At 41.9% G+C, this 22,297-nt stretch overlaps 1 protein-coding gene across 1 annotated transcript in view; it reads right to left on the bottom strand.

Annotated features, from left to right (window-relative positions):
- The window catches only part of ST7 (suppression of tumorigenicity 7), a 151,402-nt gene that overhangs the window by 58,518 nt on the left and 70,587 nt on the right, over positions 1–22,297 (bottom strand). Inside the window, exon 2 of the mRNA XM_084262696.1 lies at positions 9,436–9,518. Coding sequence (XP_084118822.1) covers positions 9,436–9,518 — 83 coding nt within the window. The remainder of the gene's footprint in view (positions 1–9,435; positions 9,519–22,297) is intronic.

Below are 22,297 nucleotides of genomic sequence, written 5' to 3'. Positions count from 1 at the left end.
CGCGTCAGCGCCCGGCCGGGGCCCCGCCCCGCGAACGGCCGTTAACGGCTCCCCTGGCTCCTCAGCCCCTCGAGCCCCGTCCCTCAGCCCCGCGGCGGAACTGTAGGAGAAGGGAAGAGGTTTCCCTCCCGCTCCTCACAGATCCGCGCCCTCCGCTGGCACCCTCAGGGAGGCACCTGCCAGCCTCGGCCCTGCCCGAGGAGCAGCGGGTCCCGCTCGCCGGTGCTCAGTGACATACCGAGACCTGACGTTTAACCCGAGTTTGTGCCGACCGCTTTAAAAACCTGGTTTTCTTGAGGAGGAGAAAAATCTCAGTCTTGTCAACAATTTATTTATTTATTTATTTTGAAATCCAAAGACCCTTAGGTCGAATTATTTCTTTTAAAAGGCATTTAAAATGGCTGGGAGCGGTCCTTTTAAAAGTGACTTCAGAAAAACCAGAAGCTCAGCTCCGGGCTCCGTCTGAGACCAGCTGTGTAAATGGAATGCTGGAGTCAGGACTCCCGCCTCATCTTTTCCCCAGCTCCCCCTGCACTCAAGCAAAAGCGAGGAAGAGCCGGTTTGTTTGTTTCTCCCAGTAACAACTCCAAAGGAATTTACCGAGTTTAACTTTTAAAATGTTAAAAATACCAAACAAACTCCAGGAAGCCGAATCCTGTTCCTTTTAGGATTTTTGTTTTTTTTTTTCCCCACCAGCTGAACTGTGTTCTGTTTTGTTTGGCTGACTTGGGCTGAATCTGAATTATTTTCAGGCTTTGGGTTCCGTTAGCTAGGAAAAATTACTATTTACAGAGCTCTACTTGGAAATCGTTCCACAGGCTAAAAGAACCCTTTATAATTGAAATTATAGAAATAAATACATATTTGTGGGATTTTCACTGAGAAAATATATTGGGGAAGAATATTGTGTATTTCAGGAAACCACATAAACCTGGAAAGGAGTACTATTTCATACATACAGGGAAAAGGTTTTGACTGTAAAATTTGTAAATGCGTGCCTACAATGAGCACGGAAAATCAGTGTGTTTTGCAGTTGCACGTGAGTCATCACCCAAACATCTATATACCAACTGAAACAAAAGCAAATCAGAAGGGTATTGAAAAATCTGGCATTACTTTGATTTAATATTGATTGCAACAGAAATCGTGAATGAGTGATCTTTGCCCTGTCTGTATTACTCAGTGTCTCCACGTTTCATGCCAGTGCTGAAAGCTTTTGCAAAATCTCTACCAAATAATAAAAAAAAGAGGTTAATTATTAATTCTTACTACAGCTAGGCACAATCAGCAACAAGTGAAAGGATTGTGTTCACATCTTTGACACCAGCAGCACGCTGTTGAGCAGGTTCTGGTGGGCTGGCCAGGAGCCAGCAGGCTCTGGAAGGCCTCTCTCAGGAGTCTGTCTACCTGTTCCAGAGAGGTTCAGGAGGCTGGGCTCCACTCTCTCCTTCCCATGGAATTTTTTCATTTTCAAGCTCCATTGAGCTCCTTACATAATTTAACTGCCTAACCGACTTCTATCTCCACAGGACTGCCTGCAGACCACTTTTTAAATTTATTTGTCCCCCTTTAAATCATTCCATGGGGAGTATCAGAAGGTAGAGCTTCTGGCATAGTAAGAAAATGCACTTTCCCAAAGGATACTCCAATGCATTCTGCACTGGGGCTTCTCCTAGGTTCAGCTGTGTTGTTTAAAGCACCTAGAGCATTCCTATGGACAAAGCTGACCCTAACTGCCCTGGGATGGAGTGGCAATGTAGCTAGCGGCCACTCGAGACAAGATCATGCAAGACTGCAGGGCAGTCCAGGAGATCACACAGTCCTCAAAGCAATCTAAAGGCTCTTCTAGGAGATGCCAACAGGGAAGAACGGATCGGTCTGGTGAGGAGCAGACAGAAGGACTATGTGAACGCATAAAGGTCACAAGCACCTGGGACACCAAACGGATGGTCACTGAGAAACCAGACATAAACACTCCCAGATCTTTGTGAACTCTGCATCCCAGGCAAACCGAAAACCCACACAGCCTGGACAGTTCCTCCTCACACATGCTCCACAGTGCGTCTGTCACTCTGCCCATCCCAGCAGTGCCCAGGCAGGAATCCTGGGAGCCAAGGACAAAACGCTGAGGAATATTGCTGAATGCTTGCTCCGTGCCCATACGCTTCCCTCGGCACACAGTACTGCCTCCAGATGCTGGAGATGGTGGGCAGGGAGCTGGCACAGACGAGCCGGCTTTGGGTTGAGCTGCTGTCATGCTCTTAGGCACAAAACACTTTTTGAAGGGTTCAGAATTTAGATCTTAAGATATGACAGAGCATCTTAACCTAAACAGGCAGCATGTGGCCAACCCTGAGAGAAAAACTGTGCCATGAGATACAGTCACAGATCTGCTGTGAGCATTGTTTTCTGCTTTATCTCTGGCAACGCTGAAGCTTGGCCAAATCAATGCACACAAGCCACAGTTGTACCTTTCCAAGGCCCCAGAGGGAGTGGCTGTTAGGAATCAAAGATTCAAAGTCTTGCACTTGGTAAGAGTATCGCTGTAACATTAAGTCAGGGACTGAAGTAGAGCTGCCAGACTGGCCATTCAAAGCTCTTGGCAGTTACAGATCATGTCTAACAGGCTTTGTACTTTAAGAGAAGGGGAAAAAATAGATTATTCAAAATGTGCTAATAAATTCCTGCTCAAAATCAGCTTTTAGATAAAAAGTCAGTAGAACCCAGAGAGGGAGAGTAAGCAGCAGAAGAGCATGCTTGAGCCCACGTGCCCTGCACAAATGTAGACCAGCTGGGAAACTGTCACACTGAATTTCAATGAAACCAAGGGTAGAAGCAGAAAGAATATACATATATATATAATATATATATATGTGGTCACTACTATAGTTCAGCTGAGTGACAGGAACTTGCTGTAAGTCTGCCTCCCTAGACTTACAAATACATTAATTACTGAAAAAAATGGCATTAAAGCTCATAAATTGTTTAAGGCAGAGTTGTTTTGTGATGTTGAGTGAATCCAGCTCATCCAGTGCCAGGAAACATCAGCCAGATCTCAATGCATACAGGCTCTTAGAAATTATAGCCATAAATCATCATCATATAAGCCTTTGCTTATGGAGTGATTTGTTCAGGGTGTATGAGAAGGTAATCTGTAACTTGGTACTGAGGTCAAAACAAGACATTCTCTTCACAGAATTTCTGCACCTTCCTCAGACAGTGTCAGCTGTTTTGAAACCTGATTTCTATAAATCAAGTTTGATTTCTAACTGTACCAGCCGGTTTGAAAGCAATGTGAAGTCAACAAGCTCTTGGTAGTTCAGAAGATGAGAGATCATCTGGCAGAGTAATTGCTGACTATAAGGATTAATTACCTATTGAAAGAGCTCTGGACTGTAGAGGAAATAAAGGCAAAAGATCGTTTCTGCAGCACTTCTGAAAGAAAAGGCCGTCTTGTTTCTATCATATACATACAGTGGGGGGAAGCTCATCTTCACAGACCTTGTCCCATTCACAGCAGGGTCAAACTTCTCTGTGTTCTTTCTAGTTGGTGCCTATGCTTTCAAATCCCAACAGGGTCAAACACCTCCAAACCCTCCAAGGATCTTGAAAACCATTGTGTTCACAAAGGCCAAGTTAAAACCATGTTATGAACATTTCCAGCTTTGTCTTTAGAATTCCAAAGCTGGAATTTTTGGTTTTTTATCTGGTATGGGTAATGGTTGAAGTAAGAGTATTTGATTTTGGAAAACTCTTACTGAGGATTTCTACAAATGCATGGCTATGAAAAAACAACTTGTAGATGACATTTGGATTAAGTAAGAGCTGGTTCATCATTCATAACTCTTCTTAATGCATTTCACATACTTGCTTTGGACTTTTTTTGTATTTGCTTCTCCATGCAGGTACTTCTCTTCCCCTGTGCAATGAAAACATGGCAGTCATCCACTTTCTTATCTCTGCTCTCACATACAGACAATCCTGGGTAATTTCACTTCTCTGTGCAGCAACAAGTCTACTCTGCATCACTTGGATATCTGATCTTTCTGCCTGTTTTTTTTCAGAACAGATATTCCATCGTAAACACATCCGTTCTCAAGGGGTGGTTTCGATGGTGGTTCTCTTTGGACCAAGTAGTGATGTCTATCAGTGATTTGCATTATGCTTTCCTGTTTATCACATCTGAGACAGGCATATCCTCTGACAGCGAACACTCTGTAGTCCTCTCCTAGTGTACTTAGTTTTCAGAAGAAGCACTAAAGGATTCTGCTTGCCATCAACTTCCAGAGCTCAGAGTTCTCATTCAGCCTTGTAATGAGGCTTTCAGGTCTCAGAGGAGTAAGCTTTCAAGTACTCTTCTAATACGAGGGGTGGTAACAGCCAATCTAATGGATTTAAATGAAACTTACTCTCTTGAGGAACAGGATAACAACAGCAGAACTTGATTCCATGGTTAAGCCTACTTTATATATACAACAGGACTGCTGGACTGGTTTGACTGTTTGCTAGCATGCTGCCTGGCTCATGCCAACCCTCCCGGGTAATGACTGGACACTTTCTAGGACTATCACAGCCCAGGGACTGCTTCCAGTAGGCAATACGAGGAAGATCATCCTGTTTTGGGAGGCAAGAGCGCTTATCCATATTCGTGTGATTATACAATACCACTTCCCCTGGTCTGGCGTATTTAGCTGTTAGGAGTAGCCAGTGGATCAAACAGATCCTCCCATCCTGCCCTGCTTGGTTCTAGGAAACAACAGGCCTCTGAGCATGCTCTCAGTGTATCAGTCTTGAAGGCTGTGCAGCCCATTCCTTCTGGATGAAATATATCCAATTAGCATCCTCTAGACTCTGCTCCTGGTTTCAGAACCCCCATTAGTCTTATCTCAAGCAGTCAGTGTGAGAAGATACAGGCAGTGCTAATGAGCAGCTTATTCAAAACAAATAGGTATTATACCTCCTCTACCTCTGGAAATACAGAAATGGGAAAGAAAATAATGCATTGGCTGGACTAAGTACAGTACTTCTCTCAACACTGGGTAGGCCCTAGCTATTTATGATACCTTTCTTTTGTCTGTGGATCGGGTTATAGCCTGCCTTCCTACAGACCCTTCCTCTCTCATCTGCTCCTTGGTGTTTCCAGTTTCTGAGGAGCTCCCGACAATGATTCTACCCTCCATGACCTGTCAGCCTCCGCTGAGAAGTGCAGAAACTTTGAACAATTACCACGTACAGCTTTTCAGCCACCAAAGATTGTCCCTGCACAATTGTCAGCCTTTCCTGGCGCCTGTGGGAACACCCAGAACTCAGTCACCTTTGTGTAGCCTCCCTGCAGCAGACTACACAAAGGTAACGAAACAAGCAAAAGAACAATTAATATCTACAGAAAATAAGACAGGTCCCTTTTGTGTTATTCATGCCCCCTCTCAGACTTCTTGTATTAGCACCACTGGCTACAAAAGGCTGGGACTCTCACATACTATACACATACCCAGGGAGTAGCAGAGAGCTCAGCTGCTCAATGCTAACCAATGTGTAAACTCAGCACTTAGCGCTCTACCTCTGTAGACTGGCTTTCTAATTATTATCTCTGAGAGACCTGACATTTGTGTATTGCACAATGCTTCTCACCATGTAGCAGGAACTCTTATTTTTGTTCCAAGCTATAGCAACAAGACATTCTTGGTGGAGATTCAAAACTGGGGTTCACTTCACTTCTGCCTGTGCTTTGTTAGAACTGAGACTCCATCCATTTCCAGTGCAAATGCCACCTGCATTTGCTAAACAACTTTCAGTCTGGTGATTACTGTATGTTAAATACGTGGCCTTATTTAGAAATCTCAATGGCATTTACATAGTTCCAGTTCACAGCATTTACTGGACGTCAGTTGTGCTTCATGACAGCTTTATTACCCTACCTGTGGAAAATCTTAGCCTCTCAGGCACCAAATACAATACAGCTCATTGTATTCCATGAGACAGAACGCTGTTTTTTACTGGATTAAAAGGAACTGTGGTGGAACCAAGTTTCCAATACTGTATTTTGCATGCAGCTCAGGACCTAATTTGGTTCCTGGTTTTGATGCTTAAAATAGTGCAGGGATGAACCCAATAACTTGTTCATTTTGTACCATGTGCTGTAGTCAAGTAATTATTATGGAGAATGCTTGAGATAGGAAAGAATGATTCTAACTATCCAGAAACAAAAAAAGCTCTGAAATCCTTGCTTCATTTAAGTGACATTGCCTACAGCAAGGCCAGAATTTTACCTAAGGAATGAAAACAAAGTAAGAGTCAAAATAAGACGGGGGAGTAGTGTTTTGCAAGGGAGTCACATAGCATGCAATTGCCCAAAGCTGAACTCTGTAGTCATTGTTTCATGACCCAAATGAAATAGGAAAAGCATTCACTTTCTTGTTGGTTACACACTTCTGAAATGATGGAATTTTCCATCATTTCATAACCTGCAGTGCTGTGATTTCTCCTCCTGATTAGGAATTGCAGCCAACTGATAATGGAAAGAAATCTGCCAGACCATATGGTGGAAAATTCCAAGGAATATTAGTACATCTAATCTGAAAAATACCCCAGTGATGTAGTTTTGACAAGAGAATGTTTATTTTATAAAAGTTTCACTTAATATCATTAGCAGGATTAAGAATCCTTTAGAACTGCAGATGCTATGTAACAGCCAGATAAGTAGATGGTAATGCAAGCAATTCAGCATGTTACAGGGCCACTGGTAAACAGCAAGATTATTAAGCAATAATTAATCCAAAGCATAACTGGGCTAGGGCTACCTCACTAGACCTTAAGCAGCATCTTTCATGATGCCTGGTCTGTTCAGCTTGCAGTTTCTTCTTTACATGACCATGGCTGCTGAGTCCCTTTTCCATCACACAATCACAGAATGTGATTTGCAATTTGCAGACCATATGTTGTTCTCAGTTGGTCCTCGGTCTCAACTGTCTACAGACATCCTAGCTGTTACCTGCCTGGCCTATGTATCTTTTGCACATATGGGATGGTGGCATATGAACAGCAGACAACAACTGATACCAGTAGTGAAGGTCTGCAAAAAAGGCTTTCAATCTTTCAATCTGTGTCTACATCTCAATCACCTTACTGTTCCTTCAACCTGTTCACAGTGGACTTTGTCATACAGCATTTAGTGAATTTAGTTGGCTTACTTGCTCTAATCTCTTCTTGGAAGGCTTCTATCAGTGCCCTTTTCTCTCTTCTTCATATCACAGTCTTGAACGCTCCTTGCCACTTCCTTCTTGTACCTTCCATTGAAGTGGAGCACTTAAGAAATTTCTTTCTCACAAGTCTCCTAATGAGCTCAATCCTCAGAAATTGCCTTGATCACTACAGTACCAAATGTACCTTCATTTGCAATCATGATATACAGAGAATTCAGTTACAGATAATTTAGTCTCTAGTGCTTTTGTTCCTGTTTGATTCCATAGGGCCCAAACTGCCTTTTTTTTGCTGCCTCCTTCTGCCGCCTTCACTCTCCAACAAAAAATAAGGAATTGTGGCGGTGGAACCCATGTTATTTCTCTCATTCCTTCTCATCTTGGTGATGGGGCATGGCTTTTTGAAGCGTCCTTCTTTCTGAGTGACAGTACTGAATGTAACATTCAGTATTGTCCTCCCATGCATTTGAGTGAGTTGTGCTGAACTGAATCCAATGTTTGGCTCCTGCTCATATTCTGAAAGATCTGCTGATGTCTCTGGAGCTCTGTCCTGTGCTTTGGGGCTCAATCCAAACAAGGATGATGAATGCCCAAGGTGCAGACATCAAGTAATTGCCTTCTGCTACAAGGAAACCCCAGAGCAAGGCACAGCAGCAGTGCACCTGATGCTTTATACTTGAAATCACCGAAGTGATGAGAGTCTCACAGGCATTCAGGAGTCAAGGATGCCATTTCTTTGTCTACATCAGCTACAGGCAATGTGGAAGCAAGAGGTGTGTATTTCCCATGCCAAACTGCAAACCAATACAGTTTAGCTAAGATCCTAGTCACTTTCATGCTTCTCTGAGGTCAATAGATCTGAGGTGACGTGAACCAGCCCCTAGCCATGTCTGTCTCTATTTATCACTAGGTCTTTTTCTACTTACTACACTTAAAATTGGTCTCATTGGTGTCCCAGTTACATGCCTAGTTTGGCATGGTGAGGGAGGGTCTACAGCTCATATCCAGCAGATTTTAGAAGGGTTCAACTTGTTTTTAGACAAAGGACCTATGGCTGAACAAACAAGACTAAAACAAAAACAACTTTTCCCTGAGGAGGGGAAGTGAAAACAGTAGTGCTGATCTCTTTTCTCCTGTATCCAGTGACAAGACATGTGGGAATGGTTCAAAGCTGCACTAGGAGAGGCTTAGACTGAACATTAGGAAGCATTTCTTTACCTAAGGGTGGTCAAGCACTGGAACAGGCTTCCTGGAGAGCTGATCGATTCCCCAAGCCTGTCAGTGTTTAAGAGGCATTTGGACAATCCCCTTAATGTTGTGACTTTTGGTCAGCCCTGAATTGGCCAGGCAGTTGGACTAGATGATCTTTGTAGGTCCTCTCCAACTTAAATAATCCTGTTCTGCCCTTCCCTCCCCTCTCCTCCTCCACTCCATTCTAGTAAGTAGAAAGCCAACTCTCAGTTATGAGTAAAGAGAAGAGCCCAGTGTAAGCATAAGACTGTACATACACCATGCAGATACTTACATTTTTTAAAACTCCATTTGCTTCTGTGAAGACATTGAATAAAATGCAGAGCAAATGCTCTGCTTTCAATCCCTGCACTGTGATGTTACTATGATTCACTCCACTGCATCGATCTACACAATGAAGCCTTCAGGGATTGCATATGGGAGGAGGGGTTTTTAAATGGTTTTAAAATACTCTTCAGTCTTTTAAGCAAGTAGACAGATAGGTATTGAGAAAGATTTTAAAAGTGAAGATCTGAAATAATTATCCCTTGGAATTCCAGCACCAGAATTGGGTTTACTGCTAATATGCTGCTCACTCTTTCTCTAATAAGTCCTGCCATAAAAGACAACCATGCTAAACTGAGACAGTTGGTACTTCTATTCCTCTTCTTTTTACCCATCCTTTTACTTCTGTTGTACTTGTTGATGGAAACACTTTTCGTGCAAACACTTGTATGAATTACTGTAGGGTTGTTACTGGGGCACATTGTCCTTCAAGACCTTTTCTTCAAAGACACATAGCACTGAAACATTTTCTCTCCCCCCTGCCCCATTCTCACAGAAAAAGAAGTATAAACAAATAAATACAAATTGTATGTATTGCAGAAATGTAAGTTTAAGGAAAGAAAAAAAAAAAAAGACACCTATTAATCTGGATAAAGCCTGAAATCCCATTTTGGATAATGAAATAAATGTGTAAAGTGATATTAATATGTTTAGTACTTACCAAAATGAGTCCGGAGATTAATGAAGAAGTGCCTGTCAGGGCAACATAGAACTTGGGGGTTAATGTGTTCAAAAACATACTCACTGAAAAAGAAAAGAGAGGAAACCATGAGTACAACAGCAGGACATGTTCTCCACATGTGTCCCCCCCTCCTTCCAACTGCTTCTCAACTTCAGATAAGTTATCACCTTAGCTCTGATAAAGGCAACAGTTTAAAGAACATCCTGTTCCATCTGCCCAACATGTGTTAACACACAGCATCACCCTGCCACGTGCAGAATTTCATTCTCACACCAGAGTCAATCACAAAGCCTTGTGAAACAGTTGCACACACGTTTGGATCTTTCCTATTCCAGTCAGCACTCCACTGACACCAAGTGCAGGATTCCCCATGATATATAAGGCCTTTTATTATCTGCTTCGCTACTCCATTCTAGTTAGAAATTTTAGGGGTTGATCTCAATGTCCTGTACAATCTTGGTGAAGCTATATGGACAATTTTTTAAAAGTCATTTACTTCTCCTTGCCTCAGTTCCTCACAAAGTAGGAGATAACAGCACTCCCCTAAGTTGTTCCACTGATTTAAGGTTGGTGAACCACTCAGCATGACAAGAGCGAATAAATGCATAGAACAGGTTAGGAAGAGACCTAACTGGCTTTCTGATAATCAGGGGTGAAAATCATGATAGCTGTCCAGATTATCTGGAACCCAGGGCAGAAGCAAAGCCAGAAAAGCTGCAAGGAATGGCATTTCAATCTATATGGACATCTGGAAATTCAAACGGCTTTTCTAGTTACATTACATTTTGGAAGCTGCTGAGAGAATCATCAGGTAGTCATGGTCACCCTTAAGAGAATAAAATCATCTTTTTATAGGTTTAAGATCACTCTACAATGAGAACTGGAGCTTCACCACTAAATTCTAGATATTTAAAGAAAAAACCCTCAACTTCCCATCACCTACATCTTCCACAAATGAAAACATCCTCTGGTAAACTATATGGAAGGTTAGAATATCTTCTGTAAAAAAACCCTACTGGTCTCATCCTTAGCCAGTGCCAAAGTATTTCTCATATCTATCTATCTATTCATATATATTTGTATATGTACATGCACCTATGACTGAGGGAAGAGATGATATTTAGCAGGTAAATTTAAAAGGCTTGTAGCAGACTACCAAGCGGTCACTGACAAGCACCGATAGAAGACCTGGATCCGTAGGTGGGAGACCTGCAGTTCATTCTGTTCCCTTCAGAAATGACACTTACTGAAATTAAATAATGCAGAGCCAAAATACGAAGAGAAGACAACAACAGCAGGATACAAATCATCAAACATATGATTAATTTCCCATGACTAGTAAAACAGAAAATTGTTTTCCAGCAATGCATCACTGAAAGAGACTGAAACCCTGCAATTCTGCTGCTTTGTTTGGGTTTTGGCTGCATGTTTTCCCTATTTTTTTTTTTCTTGGAAAAGCCATAAACTGTTAAAATGGAAGTGTCATTTTCTGCTCCACTGAAGTGGCATGAAGCACCAAGCTGATATAATAAAGAAATTGTTTGGTGGGTTTTAATTTCATAGTGCAATTTTTTTTTTTCCACAAATGAGCTGGGTGCCAGGTTTTTGGATAGTGTAAATCAGCATAACGTCCCCAAATTTACTGTGTGCAACACAGCTACACTGATTTATGCTGGCTCCAGCTCAATAGCCGGGGTTTTCCCACATCTTTTTTCTTTTTTTCCCTTGTTCCCATTCTTTTTTTTTTTTTTTTTTAATGTCTAATACAAGCTGACTTTGAAATAGTAGTCCCTGCTTTCTCCAGCCCCAGTACCTGCTAAGAAGGAAGAGAAATGGAGAGACTGAAATAGCTCTGGCTTCTACAAACCACCCGTGAGTCCTTTAGAAGAAACATTCCTCTTTCTGGAATGCAAATGTAAGCCAGAGACATAATCAAACTGTGTCACTGGGGAAATTTCTGACTGCCAGTGAAATTACTTCCTCTGCTTAGGTCAGGATATTCCTGAGAGAAAATATGCTATGATAGGATATAGATGTTCATGTCCCCCACGTAGCACAGTGCTGCTGCAGTGCCAACAATAACATGAAAAGTCAGGCAGCAGGAGACTTTACAGAGATGCTTTCTCTTCCATTCCCCCACCATGGTTTCACAGCTCATGGAATGCTGGAATTTTTCCTATTGAACTGGGTAAGTTTTCACATTAACCTGAAGGAAATTTGATTTCCAAAGCAGTGAAGACACCTCAGCGTCCCATGTTTCAGAAGATCCCACACGAGGATATCCATCATGTAAGGATATAGTCCATTTGCTTTAAATTCTTATTGCCTGTTTCACTATGAAACACAGCAAAGAGAGCATTTTTCTACTCAATGATGAAATACTACTCATCATTACTGACTGCCATCAATAAAATGTATTCCCATTTGGAAGAGCCCTCTCAACAAATTAGCTCCACAGACCTCATCAATGGAGTAGAATGAATGAGGCTCTTAAGAAGGGCTGTTAGCGTAGCTCTGTCACTACTCCTTTACAAGCAATGTATACTGATTTATAGACAAACCCTCAGATCTGAATGGAGGCAGGGTTTTCTTTCCCTGGCATCTGCACCAGCGTTACTGCTTACTGCTCCACTAGCATGTACGCTGCTGCTCCTCTATGCTCTTTACTACAGGCTGCCACAGTTCTTCACTCCTGCAGCTTAGTCGTGGGCACTGGCACGGTGAACAGGCTCCCAGCTACCTGCAGTAGCTCCGCAGGTTTGCTGCAGTGTCACTCAACTACCAGAGCTGCTTATCAGGACTGGATCTCCTGAATCCTTTTGCCATTCTTCTTCCCACCCATTAAATATAAGAATCTTCTGTTCCATTATGAAAACTATCAACTTCTGCCAATTATTAGCTACCCTCCAAGTCCCTTTGTCTGCACAAATATTATTAAGAAAAACAAACATTTTCTAATAAGAAACATATCTCCAGAACAGTAAAACTAAGCACTGGAGGATCTGTGGTCAGACTATTTTTGTTCTGAAGGCAATGAGAATTCAGTGGAATTCAGTCATTGTTTCAGTGGAAACTACAACAAGGCCCCGTTCTCATAATATTAATCCCCAAAGTAAAAATCCACCCACTTTTGGGTTATCTGATATGTATCACCATTCAAAATAGACTATTTCTTTACAGTCAGCATTCTGACACTGGAGATAGCACTATCATATCCAGTGTCTGCATCCTGTAGTGTAGGCAGGTTTCCTTCAGGGTAAAGTAGAGCCATCAAATAACACTAAATGTCCATCTGCCTAAATTTGGATAGCAGTCTTTTTCTCCTCTATTTCAGTTTGATGAAATAGCAGGATTGAGGAGCAGAGATTTCTGAGAAGTGAGAGTTGAAGATACTGGCAGACGATGACTGCAGAATAGACTGCCAAGTAGAATCACCAGTGAAAGTTGGTACTGTATGTCCTTTTTTCTGAATTCATAACATGCCAGTGTATGTTTAATTATTTCTGTCCAGAAAGGGAAGATGGTGAGTTATTCAGCTTGGAGAATCATCTCTCGTCTGTAACTTGGTAGGACTTAAAGAGGGCAGCTACTGAGTAGAGAAAGAACCTCATCTGATGTTCTTACAGTGCCTGCTCATTTGAATTACTGCTAAATCCCAATTATTCCCACAGATTTTTGACAATGAATTATTTATTTTAGGAGTGTTAGTAAAGATGATGGAATACAGTACTGCCTGCTGTGGGGTTTTCAGAAAGAAAACAAGCATGATCTATAAATGCTGTCTAAACAAGCCAAGCATGTCTGCTTAAGAGAGGCTCCTGGCCTTACAAATACCCACCCCCATTTTTCTTCCCTTCTCTTTATTGCTTTCATTTCCATCATGCCTGAGTCATCCAGAACAAGGCGCCATTCACATTTCCAAATCTGCCTATGTTACATCGATAAATCATTCCACCCTATTGTACAGTACCTAGGGAAGGACTGTTATTTCACTGTTAGCTGTGCATGATCACAAGATGAATTTACATCCAATTCAATTCATGGCAGATAAGCTAAAAAAAAAAAACCCACACAAGTCATATCTATCATCCTCTGTTGAGGCTAATCAAAAGAGGTGATGGAAATGTCCTTGAAGCTGATGCTGTTTCATTCCTGTTAACGTTATTCATTGCCAATACTCGTGATTCATTTTGAACATGGGAATAAACATGAGAGGAAAATCCCGCTATTTTTCACGTGACAAAATCCATGTAAAATGTATCACTTAAGGTGATAAAGCACCACGTTGCTTTACAAATTTAAGGCCTTTAGACACTCAGATTTCAAGCATGTGAGGAACCACAGTAAGAGGGAAATACTGGGGTTAAACTGCACAGAGTATCATCATTATGCTGGTCTATCAGTTAATTACTTTAGAAGATCGTAAGGGGAGGAAGTGTTGCAAACTACCTTCTATTCCCACATGTGGATCTAATGAAATTACAGCCCCATTACCTACTTCTGAATGTGAGGCTATGTAGCTTGCACAGTAAGGTGCAACTAAAAATCTAACAGCAGGGTTACACAAATCATATATACAGACTGATTAAGCAGAGACAGGACTGCATCATTTACTGTACCTGTAAGAGGAAAAATAATTCCCTCAAACAAAATGTTATCTTGAAATACATATAAACTTAAATATGTAATGGTATAGATAAAAAGATGCATTACAGACCCAGACTCAAACACAAGCAACCCAAATATACTGAAACAGACATGAAGGCACAGCTCATTTTGTGCCACACTATGCCCCTAAGCGGGGTCAGTAGGAACTTCTGTGAGAACAAATAGCCAGAAAACACAGAAAAGCCTATAGACACAGAGCCATTTTATGCATCACCTGTCCTTACAGCATCATAGCTGTAACATCTCCATCACTAAGAAATTTTGCTGCGCTTTCTGTCTTCACCCTCCATAATACTTGCCTGGTATGCAGACCAATGTGAATTCTTGTAACACTAGTGCCAAGAGCCCAAATCCTTTAGGCAGGTGACAAGCTAAGAAACCTGTCATTGAGGATCTCTGACACATTAATTCAACTTCTTTTCACTGTGACCATCCTCTCAGGCTGGTGTTCAAACATGGTACAGAGGATGGGGCAGCGACCGCCTTATTTCACAGGGGTCTCATCGTGGATGAATGCAGCCCCTGATTCAAAGTTGTTGCCTCAGTGAGGAACTTTCCTACCAAACTGTGAGCAGAGAGGGTAAACTCAAGTTCAATGAGTGTCTTTTAATGTATGTATAACACTCCCCTCTGAGTACAAAGTGCTGCATACTCCTGACTGCAATTGAACTATTTATACATAACCTGTTTGAACCCTCAACCCATTCCTCATAAGAATGTTAACAATATACAATTGGAAAAGCAGTCTGAATTATGCATTTTATACTGTGATGGCCTCCAGCTCAATAGCAACACAAAACCTGCCAGATTTAAAGCAGGCACAGGGTATTGTCTCAGAAACAAAATATCTTTTACCATTTACCAGGATTTTCCCTGGGAAGCTACCAAATATTTTTTTTAACCTTCTTCAGACTTCTTGAAGATACTACCAGAAGGGAAGTAAGCATTCAGAGGTCTAAAATGCTGCAGAGGGAGTTTAATTTTTACTTGCTGCGAACTCTACAGAACTTCCTTCTGTGAGGCCTTTGGCTAGATCTGTTTTCACAACTTGAAAAAAAAAGTAACTGTCACCTAGAAAGAAACACGTGGCCATTCCAGGCAGAAACAGATGGTGACCCTATGCCATGCACAAGGAAATCCAGCCACCCACTCTGCCCGAAAGGGATGAGACTGAATGAGAGTTACATTGAGACGTCTGGAGCCTAAGCTAATGGCCAGTGAAGTCGTCTGTTGCTCTCAGCAAATGCTGGATCAGAGCCCAGGTGAGAGAAAATGGCCATGTGCCAAAAGCTACCTATTACTTCAGATAAATAATGAACTCTGGTTGACTGAACAGTTTTGCATAATCAAAGTTCTGCCCTTACAGATAGTTCTTTCTGGACTGGAGAACATCACACTCTTACTTTCATGCTTCCAGTCTTAAATGTAGGTTTTCCCTTTTAACAGAATACCTTTCCCATGACAAAAAGGTAGAGTGAGTAGGGATGGTCTGTTCTGGAAAGAAGTTGGGTATCATGAGAGAGGCCTTAAGCCACAAAGCGCAGCCCAAAGAGAGGAAAGAGCAGAAGGCAGTAATATACCACCACTTCCAGGTCAAAACCATTCAAGATCATTTACTCAGAACTGAAAAATAAACAGTTTTGAAGGTTGCAGATTATTGCAATAATATTCTCTCCACCTAATGACCCAGTGGCCCAGTGAGCAGAGAATCACAGAATGTTAGGGGTTGGAAGGGACCTCGAAAGATCATCTAGTCCAACCCCGCTGCCAAAGCAGGATCGCCTAGATTAGGTCACACAAGAACATGTCCAGGCAGGTTTTGAGTATCTTCAGAGAAGGAGACTCCACAGCCTCTCTGGGCAGCCTGTGCCAGTGCTCGGTCACCCTCACAGTGAAAAAGTTTTTCCTTATGTTCACATGGAACCTCCTGTGCTCCAGCTTGCACCCATGAGCAAATTACGTGTGGCACAGAAAACTGAAACAGATCTCAGCAAATTCAGTCCATCTTTTCTCTAACAACCCCACCAGAGGACTGCTAACAAATTCAATTCAATCGTTCTCCTCAACATTTTAACGCATTAAATATTTGAAAACCGAAGTGACACAAGGATTGGTGCTGGCCTGCCTTTCCACACCAGGACTATATTCTTGTTACAATGTCCCAAAGTTATCTGGCTCAAAGTTCTGGCTCAGTCCTAGCAGAGATTAGTCTGTGCTTGTTGTGGACCCTTTGGGATTTACATTAATATACTGCGCCCTTCAGAGAGCACAAACCATTAAGCCTGTTTGACATTAAGATTGTTCATCCCAACTGAGACTAATATACAGGGAAACAGAGAGATAAGAGCTCTTATCTCTGATAAGAGACAAAAGCCATCACAGAGCTGAGGGCAAAAGGACATACAGGTGAATCAAGGACACCAGATTTGGAAGACAAAAAAAACCCACACAGATGCTACTGTGACTTGGGAGAGGGAAAATGAAAGAAAACCAGATTAAAGGTAGACAAGTAGAGCACAGAGATGTGCTAAAGGAAAATTTTAAAAAGAAATGGTGATAAAAAGGAACATGTGTAGAAAGGAGATAGAGACAAGAACAGCAGAAGCATGAAACACACAGAAGAAATGACACATGCAACATGAATGCAAATAAAGGCTATTTTTACTTTAGCAAAAGATGGCTGGCGATTCAGAAGTAGCTTTTCACTGGGAGAAATAAGGCTGCCAACACTAACAGCTTTGGTCATTTAGGCAGAGATGCTGTCAGCAAGTTATCCCATGGTATAAAATACTCCCCAAAGCCTTGTCTCACAAACTGCACTTAACGCAAGATGCTACTCAAGATTCCCATTCCTAACTACGTTTTCCCAGAATGTCCAGTTAAGATCAGCTGCTACACTTTCCCCCAGAAACAGAGAGACTAGACCTAAGGGCACAGGCTGCATCATACCCGATCCCAAAAAACCCCTCCTCTCATGTGAATTTAAATACTAAAACCGACCTAGGACAGCTAGACTCAGGCACAGTATTTTGCTTTTCCATTTGTCTGAGATCATGAACTCCCTACCTTGTGGATTTGGGGAGAATAATAGTATAGAGAAAAAAAGATCAGCTTTCCCCCATAAAGCAGCTAATTATAATGCAAATTTGCTGCCATATAGTTGCCCCTGCCAAGGGACAGGGGCATTTCCTCTTGCTTTCACAATGCAGTGGTGACATGAGTTAATTACACGGCTCCTGTTAATTGCAGAGCATGATGCATGAACAACAAGATTTGCTAATATATTGGCAGCAAAAACCCTTTTAAAAAAAACCAAACCAAAAAAACAATAAATAACAAACCCCCACATACAGAAATTCTCCCAAAACCCCTGTAAAATCCCACAGCATTTCCATTTAAAGGGAAAAGAAAAAACCCAAACCAAAAAAAAAAGGGAGAAGAAACCATTTCCTGGGACCTACAGCTGTCAGGGCTTGAACTACTGTGCATTTCTTTATGACCATCACCATATCCTAATGCTAAAAGCAGACTCCTGGTATTAATAATGTACAAGTGGAAGAGAGGAACCGGGCCAAATAAGAATGAGGCATGAAAGATGAGCAATGACATACTGAGTAGAGATATTAATATCTGGATTTTTAAGAGATGCGGATGTGTAAAATTGGGTTGTTGCTTGGTTCTTAGTCAAAGTGTCTTGCAACACTCTCAACCTCAACTCTTCTGAAATCAAGTTGCTTGCAAATTGATTTGCAACGCTGTCATTATACACGTCCCTCTGCAGATTTTAAAGCTTCAAGAAACATATGAGTCCTTGTTTTAATTTTTACTTCAGAGTCGCAGTGCATGAGGAGGTGGTCTCTTAGATTTGTAATGGGGGGTTTCCTTCACAGTGCAGTATTACGAGGTGTCTTTGTAGGCAGAACCAGTCCAGATATTGGACAAGGCACTTTCACAACTTGCAGTTTGCTTTTCTGATCATACATACATCATCAACATGTGTGTGTACCAGCTATTTCCCCAACACAATCCTGATGTGGTGCTGCAGTCAAATGAGGATGCAATCCCTGATAGTCTCATGTAACTGCAGAGCATCACCCTATGTATACAACTTCTGCCTTCTTTTAGATACTCACTGGGAAGAGAAAGCAGGAACATACTGAACTCTTCAGAGTACAGCTGTTGCACAGTTTGTCAGGTATAGGATTTTATGATTTAAGTCTTCGATTTAAGGCAATTGGGCTCTCCTGAAAATCAATAGTAATGTACATCATTGCAAAAATGTAACTAAGCACTGCAACAAAATTACCTTATTTTCCACTCTGCCCCTCAAAATGCTGAAACAACTCCGTATTTTAAAATTATTCTTAACATCAAGTAATCATTCATGTAACTGAACTGATATGACTTTACCCAGCTTGGACAGGCACTGTTTGGGAAGTCAAACCTACCTGTTACCTTAACTGTTGCTTATTCCAAGGCATTACACAGATCTATGTGGTTTAGCCTTTCAAAGCTGTATTAAAACAAAAGCCAATTACTAAACCTCATTATCTGGAGTCATTTAAGACAATTAATGGCTTTTGTTCCAAGTGCCAGATCAGCACAGTTCTCTCAATGGAACAGGGTAAGTTTTGTGCTCTTCTTTCATGCAACACTCAGGGAGGTAACAGCTCCATTAAATCTTTTTGGCTTTGGTTCATTAGCTGTCTAAAGAATACCCTAAAATAAAAGTTTGCCACAGTGATTAATTCCAATGCCACAGATAACAAAGGCTAATCTACTCTAGAGAGACAAATCATGCAAAGAGTTTTCACCACCAACTCCTGGCGTTCCACAAAAGAGAAAATATCCTGTGGGTTCCCATTATCTGGGAAACTCTGTCAGAAGAATTATTCCCATGCTAAGACAAAAAGAGGCACATGGACAAAGCACCCTCGGCCGCCCCCCGGCCTCCTTTTGTGCCTCCTTTTGTTGCAGGCAGGATCTGATAGGAGCACTAAAACCTACAGATATTGACAGTGTTACAACTTCCACCCTTGCTTGTGTGTTGCATTCACAGGCATATGAAGATGAGGATCACCATCTTTTGAGCATCCATAAAAACTATGTCAGCAATTAAAAACAAAGTCAAAACATGGCTGAAGTTGACATCTTGACTAAAATTTGGACTATTTTTCAGAGACTTTTTTTTTAAAAAATTCTGGAGAAATATTCTATTCCAATGTTTCTGTTCTAATCTTGAGCCTTACCCTATAGAGCACATCTATTTTGAAAGTCTCTAAGATGCTGAACTCTCTGCATAGAAGAAATTGCAAGGTGCTTCTTGGAATAGGGGTGACTAGAAAACATTTTGATAATTAGAGCCAGCAACTTCACAAGAACTCCCTGGAGATCTACGATTGTTAATATCATTATCCTGTCACTGAAGACTCATCTATGCTTCCTACTTACAAAAGCAATAGGGTGTTCATGCCATTTTTCTCCTATGAGAAATGTATACCTATGATAAATTTCCATATGCAGTAGGTATCTTTTTTTTTCCAGTAATTGATGGTCTGGGTAATGTGGCACAAAAAGAAGGAAAAAATGAGTTTTCCATCGGGCGTGATTCATTATTCTGATGTATCTAATAATCAACTTTCCCCTTCAAACCCTTCCGAAAGCTGAGTGACTCACACAGTAATTGTCCCAAACAGAAAAGAAGACAAGTTAAGTAGAAAACTTTTACCTCCTTGCCTCCATTTTGGGGTGTTTCAAAGAAAGCACAGCAGCAGGTTTGACAAGCACTGTATAATTTCCATTGTCTACCGGTGTCTCAGGACACCCAACACTTGTTAAAATGGAAAAGGCTCTGCGCTAACTCCGTAGACAGAACTGCAATCTGCATTCAGGACCCGACTTAGGAGGAGACAAACTTTGGGGGAGAATTTTGCATAATAAAGATTTTCAATGGAGTGAGCTCCAGAGAAAGAATTTCCAACCGAACACACGGCAAACGACGCAGTGGAGCCTGAGGGAGCAACCCTCTCACACGGCCTTACGGAGGTACAGCATGGAGACAGACTTTAACAGCACCACCATCTCATGGCCCAGGTGGTTTCCCTGTCCCTACAGGCAGCGAGTCTCCCTCCAGTGCAATTTCATCCATGGGTCTCGTGTGTCCGCCAGACAAATCCGGACTGTCCATAGTTTTAAAGCTTGGTTTGTTTCACGAGAAAACAAAATGAGAAGAAAAATAAAATGCCACTTAGACTAGCTCATTAACAATAATGATGTTATTGATTTTGTTTTGATGAAATCCCAGGACACAGGCAGTGCAAGACACCCACTATTTTTCTTGCGGAGTAGTTGATGGTTTTCATTCCAAACATGAGTCGTGGCTGACCTGGCTGAAAATAACTGTGAAATAGCCTTCTGTCTGATAGTGTCTTCTTTAATTTTCCTTTCTTCTGTTTAGAATTAACCAAATCCTTTTGGACACAGTCTCCTTGTGGGAGCTGGAGGGACCACTGAAGGAGTGGGGCAGAACTGTTGCTGGACCTGCCACAGCAGCCTGGCTGCTCAGGAACACCACACACACACGCTAACCCCAGCACAGCGCGTTACCACCAGCGACTGTCAGATCTCTTTTCCTCTGAAGCCAAACAGTGTGGAAAGAGAAGTGAGAAATGCAAGACTGAAGCAGCCAAACATTGCACACCTGACTGATGAGAAGCCTGCACGAGAAATACCACCAGCACATGACTTACTATAACCTCCATTCTCATGCCTGCTGTTGTCTCAGTCAGATACTGTATTGCCTCTAACTTGAAAATTCAAAGCTGTGTTTGACAGCTCCCATGCTTAGGTCCAGGCTGGAACCTGTGAAAATAAATATCCATTGCCCTATCTGAACTTCCCAGGTGGACATCAAAGAGCTGAAGAGGGCACACACATATTTTAGTAAATGACTCCATGGAAATATTGTGCACGTTGCACCATATCAAACTGTAGCTGGATTGCAGATACCGTGATGCAGGAAGCAGCTTAACACAAAAGTATTTATCTTGTGATTAACAGGCTACATCTTGGGTTTTGCACACTGTCCTGTGAGAAAGATGCTGAGCTAAAGGGAGGGCATGCCAGAAGCATGACCGGTCAGCAACACTGCCCTTCCCTTCCACTGCACCATGCAGATCAGGGCCTCAAAACAGGCAGGTAAATGGCTGAAGATCCTCTTTGCAAGTTCTCCCTCAGAGCCTGACTTTAGCTGCGAGAGCTCTGAGTTCCTCAAAAATCAGACCAACATCTCAAATCAAATGTCTGAAATTAGACTAAGGTTTTGAAAGTTTGGTCAGACAGGCAGTGAGTTACCGAGGTGACAGAAACCTCAGGAGCTCGACTTTCCATTCTCCCAGGGTTGGTAAGACCTGAGCACTGACCAAACCCCAACAAAATGCTATGGTTTTCTTGCATCTGCTTTTTCTTCTGTTCACATTAGTATATCTAGGACTAGTGACCATGGCTATGCTAATCCTCAGGTACTGGTGGCTAATTATGATAATCACTGCACGGAGACTTTTTTCTGCAGTCCTTCAAGTTGACCTACTCAGACCACCCATGAAGAATTGTCTTTGAAGCTAAAACTTGCCATGTTTTCTCTTAATGTGGCAGCAGTTCTAGGGGTTCAGAACACCAGCAAAAAGATTCAACAATCAAGGGACCTCACATCCCCTCCCAGGTTTCCCATCACATATGGTTAGGAATTAGCTTCCCATCTGGCCCCTAAGGAAGAGCAAGAGGGAAGTGTGCAGCATATGGAGCCAGTTCCCCTCTAAACATACTTATCTGAATAAGCAACTGCTCCAGCAGAAAAGTCCAGAAGGAAACTTTGAGAATGGCAGAATACCAAAATCAATAGAGTGATACATTCAAAGCCCGCTCTGGTACAGCAAGCTCAAAGAGGGAAGGCAAAATGATTGTGGGGGACTACTTAACTTGATGCTTTTTGAAATGTCTCTTGGCTCAGAAACAGAGAGATTGGGAACCTGCTAAGTGTGTTTAAGTGCTCGGAATTGTGGCATTTAAATGACCAACAAAACCCTTATTGCTCATTATTCAAAGCACGAAATACCAGGGAAGAGAAGGGGAGCTGACTTTCTGGCTAGAAGTGCCCATTAGAGAGATGCACTTA

Source organism: Gallinula chloropus, assembly GCF_964237585.1.
Source record: "Gallinula chloropus genome assembly, chromosome: 1".
Taxonomy (NCBI): Eukaryota; Metazoa; Chordata; class Aves; order Gruiformes; family Rallidae; genus Gallinula; species Gallinula chloropus.
Note: the sequence above shows the minus strand (reverse complement) of the source record. Positions and strands in the feature narration are given on the sequence as shown.